The 10,000-nt window shown below is 33.3% G+C and overlaps 1 protein-coding gene across 1 annotated transcript in view; it reads right to left on the minus strand.

Annotated features, from left to right (window-relative positions):
- LOC132125034 (protein kinase C-binding protein NELL2) overlaps positions 1-10,000 on the minus strand; it is a 114,462-nt gene that overhangs the window by 104,076 nt on the left and 386 nt on the right. The window contains exon 2 of the mRNA XM_059536246.1: positions 9,443-9,571. Coding sequence (XP_059392229.1) covers positions 9,443-9,571 — 129 coding nt within the window. The remainder of the gene's footprint in view (positions 1-9,442; positions 9,572-10,000) is intronic.

The following is a 10,000-nucleotide window of genomic DNA, read 5'->3' on the forward strand; positions in this document are numbered from 1 at the left end:
ACAAACCCTAAATCTAATCTAATCTATATTATTATTATAATAAACTTTTATTTTGCATGCGATTAATCTTTGCCCAGCACTTTTAAAATATTATATTTCTTATATTTTTTACATTATATAATCACATAAAATATATCATTATAATTTGTATAATTAATTATAATAATGCATTTTAGTTAAGTACATTCCCTCGATAATTTAAGACCATGTTTCATTACTAATATAAATGAATTAATACATGCATATATTTTTAGATTAGATATTTACATGATTGCATACAAAAAAAATTCATAAATATATAATTATAATTTTATAATTAATTACAATAGAATTGTAGTTACAAACATTTCCTCAATAATCTGGGGATGTGATTCATTATAACACAAATTAATTAATAAATAATAAAAACATATGTTTACATTATATACAGTGTGTGTGTGTGCGTGCGTGTGCGCGTGCGCGTGTGTGTGCGTGTGTGTGTGTGTGTGTGTGTGTGCGTGTGTGTGTTTATGGTTAATATATATCCATATTTTGTCATATGGGAAAGGAAAATGTTTTTGCTCTTTCATAGCTCTGAAGATCTCAATTGCGTTTAATTTAAGCATCAACAGATGGTTCTTCTGAAAGGTTTATTAGAAACACAAACAAACCCAAATGAGTCACTAGTCATCATCAATTAGAGCTCTACAATAAAAAAAAAAACATTCTGAAAGATTAATCAAAATTAAGTGGGTTTTTGTTGAAAATAAGAAGACGAAAACAAAATACCTGCCACTGGGATCAGAAAAATAACAGAATTCAAAGGGGGGAAAAGTTTATTTTCTGAACCTAGTGGAAGATATTTTTCTTAACCAGACGCCACTGAATTTTAATTATTTTTGGAAAAAATAAGACTTAATATCTTCAGTCATTTTGTTTCTCAGATAAAAGTTTCTTGATTGGAGAATGTTAAGTTGTCTGTGCTGGAAAAGTAAAAAACTCCAGAGTAAAGTAATGTCTCTTTCTCAGAAGAAGCATCAGAGAAGTCTCCTTTTAATCTCATTAGATGTCATGTAAACTTTCCTTCATGCAAAACCCTGTCAAAGACAGAATCTGTTGCTGGAGTTCATTTGCAGGACATGAGCTGCACTTACAGGAAATGTTGAGTGTCCTCCAGCGGTCAAATTATTTGGAAACATATTCTAAACAGAAGCGTGGCCAGATATAAACAAATAACTAGTTTTCTTTAAGCAGCGGTTCATCCAAAAACGAAAATCACTGACTAGCTCCCACATCGCTCCAAACCTGCTTCCTTCAGTGGAAGACGAAAGAAGAGGCATTCACATGTTTCAATGAGTGGCTTGTTATACATCGAGAAGTCAAGTCATGATGGGTATTTTTTCTGTTATATGAATGGTAACGTGAAGCTGTTTTTGTGTTTTGTGTCATATTCATTATTTTATCTTTTGATTTGTATCCAATGAGATTCAAATAAGCAAGGAAATAATCTAAAATAAATTTATTTGTAAACAATCTATGTTGTGATTTATACAAATTTCTACTGCCACCCATAATTTTGCAAAAAACAGACATATTTATTCAGTTTACTTTATTTGCATTAATGCATTCAACCAGAAAATATACATTAATATATAGATTTCAAATTCAGCCAGGTGAATATATATATATATATATATATATATATATATTTGTCATGTAGCCTGATTTGTAAAAAAAAATATATATATATATATATATATGTATATATATATATATATTTAATAATAATAATAAACATAATAATTATAATATAATAATATTGTTTAGTTTAATTTTATTGACAATTATCAAATAAATATTTTAAATAGAAAATAATGATTTAGTATTTAGAATATTAGAAAAATATGTTAAGATAATAATAAATGTATATATATATATATATATATATATATATATATATGAACACATGATAGGTAAAAATTGTTAGCCTGAATGCACTGTAAGTCGCTTTGGATAAAAGCGTCTGCTAAATGCATAAATTGAATTTAAATTTAATATATATACACACACATTTAACCAGATATTTTTAAAGATTATAAAATCATTAATGTTAATAATAAAAATAAAAAAAAAGATTTCTATATATGACAAAAATACATTTATGCATTTATGCTTTTTTTGTTGTTGTTTTTGTTATTTGCCATTTGCCGTTTAGTCAGATTTTTTAGGACAAATATGTTAAGCTATTGATTAATTTTTAAAAACAGTCAACATTTTTTTTAAAAGATACATTAAGATAATGAATAAATGATGAAGATAATGCTTATATGAAGCTCTGAAGTCCATCCTGAGACATGTTCAAACAGAGGAGCTGCAGGATGATGATGATGATGAAGATGATGGAGATGATTTGAAGCAGAGTGAGTGAAAGTGGCGTGTTTGAGTCACAGCGGTTGCCCTTTCATCCCCAGCAGGACCGTGCGTCCCGCTCCAGAAAGCCTCTCAGTCCTGATGAAAGGCTCTCGGTGGGAAGGGCTTTGATGGTCAGGATCTCCTCGGCCGTCTGACCCAAGCGTCTCCATGGAAACAGCTCTTCCGCCCGGCTCGCCCCACAGACGGGGTCCCAATGCAGCTCATCCTCCATCGATCAGGAGACGCTGCAGCGAGCAGACGTCCCACAACAAAGCCAGGCCATGATTTCACAAAGATTAACTTGCCGTCATATCCATGCCCAGCTGATGCAGAGAATAGAATTTATATCTACACAGAAGAAAGCTATTCATTAGCCTGTTTGTTTGATGAATAAAGATGAAATGTAGTTGCAATGAATGCATTAAGAATCCTTCCACCTGAAGCATTATTCTGTTGCATGGAACTGCAGAAGAACTGATGACGGTACGCTTGGAGAAAGAGAAAGAGAATTCCCGCCCATGTGTAGAAATCATGAAAATCAAGCTGTTTGTTCATTTTTCTACTACTGAATTGAAAAGCAAAAATTTAAGCCGAATTCCCGTTTTTTATTTTATTTAATTTTTTGGTGGGGAGCAGTTTTTTGTATTTTTCTACTTTCAATGTTAAATGAAAAAATGAGTGAACGAGTGATACAGGGATTCTGAAATTCACTCCAGTTCGATTCTTTCATCTATTTTCAGACACTTGGGATGGTTTTCTGAATTATGAGTCTGAGCCAGGTGTGTGTTTTGAGATTTACATACACAGAATCTGGAGCAGTTTACCCCGCGGTGAAAACCAGCATCCGTCTTCCTTCATCAGAGCCCAGTTCTTTGTTCTACAGCATTGGATCTGTCCTGAGGACGAGATTAGACCACAAACGCCTCCCCGGAGAGACGCCTCACATGCTCCAGCATGAGAAAAGTGCTGTTTTAGCTTTCTCAGGATTTTCCTGGAGCTTTTTTGATGAAGCAGAGGCAGAGCAAAGATCACTTTCGTCCAAAAGCGGCTTTGTCAAATATCAGGATAAGTGTATTAAATTAACGCTCTTCCTGTTTATCCTGTTTTAATGAGTCCGGCTCAGCGTTTACATAACGCCCCGTCTGCTAACATCTGCTCCGTTTCTGGAAGCAGTTCAGATGTGATATGTTTAAAATCCAACTTATGTCAAAATAGCTGAAAATATTTCATTTGAAGCACAGCCATTAAAAATGATTTGCTAACACTAGTCTGATTAGAAAAAACTGTGATCCGCCCTCCAGTGCAGGATGATGTCATCAATATTTTTGGTCCATTTCTCCAAGAGAAAAAGTACATTTTAATTTTGTAAAACTTATAAAGGTTTTGTTAAGATTTTGTAACATTTATTAGAATTGAAGTACTAAATTTACCTAAAACTGAAATAAAAATTAATTAAAGATATATAGAAATAAATAAATTAAACCACTTTTAAATTAAACTTTTAAAATGTTAACATTTCCATTTTAGTTAAATGATACACTTAAAACATACTTTTTAATTTTAGATAAAAGATAAACTAAATTATTTTTAAACAAAAACAATAAAAATGAAAAAACATACTGTTTTATTTTATTTAAAAGATAGCGTAAAAAGAAAACAAAAAAATATTTTAATTTTAGTTAAAAGAAACAAAAAAATGCAACAAATTACTAAAACTTATATTTAAATTTTATATATAATTTCAATCTATTTTTTTATTATATAAAAAATATACTAGTACATCAATGATGCTAAAATAACACTGGGCGGAGGGTGAAGGGAAATACGTTTCAGAGGTTTTTGATGAAAAATAAATTGCATGCACTGACCAGCATCTCACAATAAGTCAATAAATGAAGATAAATTAAGTAGGTAAATAGAGTCAATCTGTATGTCGTGTTGAATTAAGGGATCTTCATATCTCATTTACAAGTGAATGATCACCTGAAAAGCTGATCAAAGACATTCAGATCTCAGCATCTGCATGTGTTCATTAATCCAGATGTGATGTCTATGATGTAGATGGATGTCACTGCTGGGTTTGGATCAACATGAGATGATTTTGAGGCAAATTATTCCTGAAATACAACTTCGTCTGGTCTTGCATGAGTGGTTTTTGGTTACTGGTGTCCAGTTCAGGAGTTCAGCTTGACCCGTATGGCCCTTTTATTCTAGCTGAGATCTCTGAGTGGTATTTGCATCCATTATTTAATGAAGGCAGAACATCCTTCTGGAGCATCTGACGCTGGATGTCAGCGCTGTCACTCGTGTCCAGCCAGGAACGAATCCCAGCGCTAGTCAAGGGCACCTTCAATTCATCCGGGACGCTTTGTGACCCTCTCTTTCTCTCTCTCTCTCTGACAGCTGTGAGGTTCTGAACAGTGTGAAACATCCACAGGGATCGCAGGAATGGAGCTCACACATGCACAAGATCACTGTTCTCTGGAATGATTCTGGACAAAACTGAACTACTGTGGCAGATGTCCATGACAATATAACTCTTCCTGTATGTAACCACTGATTCATTTGTGTCTATTTTTAGAATTTTAGGAGAAGCAACTGAGTAAAGGTTGATACTTTGTTTCACCTTCTTTCATTTAGAAACACTTTTCATCATCCAATCAGTTCCATGGATAAAATTAGACCCCGCCCACATTCGTATCATTAAATATCCTGCTCCCATCACATTATGGATTAAACCATTTTATTTTGTTAATAAATTTTGTGTATCTGGTTTCCAATTGAAATAGTTAATTCAATTTTAATCATTATAAAGCATGTTGATAATAATCAATGAATTCATAAAACCTTAAAAATTTTCAATTTTCTCTACATGTAAATGACCTTTTTTTTTACTTTTGAAATGCAACCAAATGAAAATATGACAGTTTTTTTTTTTTTACAACAGAACATTGCATTTATTTATTTAATCTTTTTAGTTATTCATTTATTTGTTTTTTATTAAATAAACTGCTGCAAAGCAGATGGGTATTTATTTATTTTTATTTTTAATTCTAAATACTAATTTCTGTCTTAATTTCTTCAAGTCAAACCAAACTTTTATTTTGGCGATTTGTATATTTGACATTTAAGTTTTTCTCATTCATTGTGACAACAGTTATTTTTAATTCCCTATGAAATCTGTTTCAAAAATGTTCCCAAACTCGTTTTTTAAATCCCAAAATTAATGAGTAAATTAAATTTTAATAATCAGAAAGCATGTCTAATCAATTGAGTTCATAAAACTGTTTTAGGAAATCTATTTAAATTAAAAATTTATAAATAAGATTATAATTCTGTCTTAATTTCTTTAAATTAAACCAAACTTATATTTTGGCAATTAGTAGTGAAGAACGTTTCCATATTCCATAATAACGCTTCCTCCAGTGAAAAGTCAACTTGTCTGAATCAGGAGAGAAATCTGCACAGATCACTGTTTACAAGCCATTTACAAATGCTCTAAACAAATATGGTAGTGGATTTTGATGTGAGAGACATCAAAACATTATTATGAATTATGGACTTGCTGGATTAATGCTGGATTTGTTTCATCTTATGTCTTCTCCAGATGTTAACTGATGGACTGGATTACTTGTGGATTATTGTGATGTTTTTATCAGCTGTTTGGACTCTCTTTCTGACGGCACCCATTCACTGCAGAGCATCCACTGATGAGCAAGTGAAGGAATGCTATACATTCCTCCGAATCCGATGAAGAAACAAACTCATCTACTTCTTGGATGGCCTGAGGGTGAGTATTATCTTCATCAAATTTTAATTTTGTGGCTATTAAAATGGCTTTAATCAGTTTAATGCTGTTTGCCGTGAATATCCAGTACACAAACTCAAACACCCCGCTCAGATTCATCTATGGAACCGTTTGTGGTCCAAATCTGGTCTCAGACTCACTACACCTGCATGAATGCCCTGCTGTCCCAATTATAAGGGAAAGGTTCAGCCTGCATCTCTCTAGTTTTATCCTGCTGGTCTCCATGGCCTTCCTACTGTCACTTAGAGCATATCTCACCACCACTCCGACAAGAAACACGCCATTTAATGCCTGTAATGATGCCACTATGAACTGCGTGTGTGTGTGTGTGTGTGTGTGTGTGAGAGAGAGAGAGAGAGAGAGAGTTTGCATTGCGTAGGTGCGCACACAAATATCTGATATGATTTACAGCAACAATAGAGAGTCAGTGAGAGTATTTATAAATGCATGCATTAGAAAGGAGAAAGGAATGACAATGAGACAAAGAGGGAGTGTGTCCACAGAGAAATAATGAGGAAAAGCCAGCTGATTAATTCACATCATCTGTCTTGCATTCACATCTGGCCCACGGGCACAATGATCTCAGTCTAATGAGCTCAGGTGAGCCCAGGTGCATGAGCCACATGAAGAAATCTGTGATCTGAAGATCTAGTCATCTAGACAAGAATGTGAGCTCAGATCTGAATTCAATGTGAACTGCTCTGTGACTCAAACTGAAAACATGTTTGGGACACATTTGATGCATATCTGAGGAGAACTTAATTTTATCAAAGAGCAATTGATTAGATGGTGAAAAAAGCAAGGAAATCTAAAATAATGGATCTAGAGTGAAAATGTGAATTCAAATCTAAACTGAATTTGAATTGCTGTGTGACTTAAAGTGAAAACGCTTTGGATAAAAGCATCTGCTACATGACTAAATGTGATGCATATATGAGGGAAACTTGATTTTATCTATTAGAAATTGATTGGATAGTCAAAATGTTAAGAAATCTAAAATCAGAAGATCTAGAGTCGAGAATGTGAATTCAGATCCGAATTGAATGTGGATTGTTATGTGGTTTAAATTGAAAACATGTTCACAATGCATTTTGCTTCTATAAATGTGATGCATATCTGAGGGAAACCTGATTTTATCCATGTGGAAATGATTAGATGGAGGATTTAAAGTTAAGAATGTAAATTCAAATCTGAATTAAATGTGAATTGCTGAGTAACTTACAGTGAAAACATTTTCGCAATGCATTTGATGCATATCTGAGGAAAACCATTTCAGTCATGAGGAACTTTATAAGTTGGTACAAAAAAATAAGAAATCTAAAATTGGAAGCTCTTAATCAAGAATTTGAATTCAAATCTGAATTTGATTGACTTGAATGTGAATTGCATCTTAAAGTGTAAAAAAGTTTACAATGCATTTTACTTTTGTTAATGTGAAATATATTACAAGAGGGGGTAACTTGATTTTATCTGTGAAGAATTGATTGGATGGTGAAAAGGTGGTGAAAAATTATATATAAAATATATAAGATATTATTTTAATGCCAAATTATGAAGATTGCTTTATAAGGAAGTGTACTAATGAATGAACCACTCATAATGTCACCAGAAACAAGAGTTCTGCATTAATTTCGATTTTATCATGACTTAAATGAAAGACTTGATAGTGAAAGAGCAATTTCAGTGGCAGCAAATGGAATTGCATTCTGATCGATTTATGCACTTTCCTGTCATGTCACACTAGTGGTGCAGAAATTAATTTACTAAACATGCTTTTTGAGATTTTCTACAGAAAATAAAAGTTTCAATATATTTAAATAAATCACCAAGGCTTTTAAACCAGTTGCAAGGTCACATAATGAGTGAATAAAACTGGTATTGCATAACTGAAAAAGTATGAATAAATCTTGATTTTATCTAAAAAGAAATTATATTAAATATTAACTTTTTGACTTATTTAAGGTATTAAGGTGAAAGTGTGATCTCAGTGCAACTAGTGGCAGTAAATGGAATTGCGTTCTGACCAATTTTTGCACTTTCGATTAGTTCCACTAGCGGTGCATAAATTACACTCTTCACTAAATGAGCTGAGGTCTTCTGCGGAAAAAAGTTTCAATATATTTAAATAAAGTGTCAAGGCTTTAAGCTAGCTGGAAGGTCATTATGAGGGAATGAAAACTCTTAACCATGTAAAGCAGCTGAATGTTGCACAACAGCACCGCCACGGTGCATAGCTTTCCTTCAACTTTTATTTCCCTGAACAGCAACTGCAGTGCCAGCACATATCACACAGAAGAACTCTGAACCACGACGCTTTCAGCATCTCAACCTTGCGACTTGTTGCATCATAACATGCTTCCCAAATAGGTCATTATTTGTCAACAGCAGAATTCGCTGGAGATAAACTGTGCACACCGCTTTAACACAGATCGGCGAATCGTCTGAGGACTAATCTCATTATGCGTCCCATTATTCTCCAGCGTCTGTTTCCATAAAGAGCCACGGCCCTTTGTTTCCAGAGAGCCTCTCAATTGACAGGGGCCCCGTGAGGGTCCATTCATCCCACAGAGACGAGATGTGAAACAAACAGCCACCGTTAGACACAGTTCAGCACTTGTGCAGCTGTTTAGAGCCATTGTGTCGTTTGCATGTGTTAAATATATCTAATATTATCCTGAAAATCATTTTCCCTATTAGGTGTTCCCAGTCAAAAATGGGTGGCCTGTACAAAAATACCTTGTAAATCTCCCATTATGCCATATTATTACCAAATATTAGATTCAATTATCTTATAAACCTGTTTTCTTTCAATTAGCACATTTCTTTCTTGAACTGATTGGTTCATCCGAGCTCATGCACCAAAATGATCCACAAATAATACTTTTTCACTCAAAAACTGCAATGCATAAATTCAGATCATCCAGTTATTTCCAAAAAATAAATACTAAGCCTGTGCTAACTGAAACAATCAATGATGTTAATGGGGAAAAACTAATTTTAAAAGTAATGCATTTCAACATTACTCCATAAAAAAAAATATAATTGCTTTACTTAGTTTACTTAGCATTACTTTTGTCACCTGGGCTTGGTTTGCGTATTTTCTTTTATAACAAAACCTCCAAAACTTATCATTTTGGCAACTATAAATGCTCTTTCACACCAAAAGTGAAATTAACCAGCATTTTCAGGAAATGACCTGAACACAGGTTTGAAATGGACAGTTATGTACAATTATAGTTTTACCTTGGAAGAGGAAAGCTCTTGTGTCATCGTGGAAACCTTGCACCTGTGTCACGCCGGAAAACCCTTCTGCGGGACTGAACTCTTGGAAAACGCTGATCCGAACCGCCGGATCCACTCCGAACGCAGCGGCTTCAACACAATCACAGCAAACACCATTAACACAAAGAAGAATTCACTTCAGTAAGTACATTACAGCATTCAGACCAATGCATTTCCAACACTTTTCCATGCGTTTGTAATTACTGCATAGGGATGTATAAAAAACATCATTTTTTATGACTTCCATTAACTCTTCCAGGCCTGGAATTCTTAAATTGCATTTTTCTGTGAGCATAAGAACCCTGAAGCCTATATTTTACAAGTTTAATGTGTTTAAGTCAAGTCATTTATTTATACAGAGCTTTATACAACACATAAAATAAAATAAAAAAATCTGCAATTCTAAAAAGACTTCACTTTTAGCTGTACAACAGCACTAGATGACTATCGTATGGCTATTATAATTTCTAATAATTGATTTCTTAATATTAAAATTTATATTTTTTATTATTTTAATTA

This window comes from Carassius carassius, chromosome 43 (genome assembly GCF_963082965.1).
Source record: "Carassius carassius chromosome 43, fCarCar2.1, whole genome shotgun sequence".
Taxonomy (NCBI): Eukaryota; Metazoa; Chordata; class Actinopteri; order Cypriniformes; family Cyprinidae; genus Carassius; species Carassius carassius.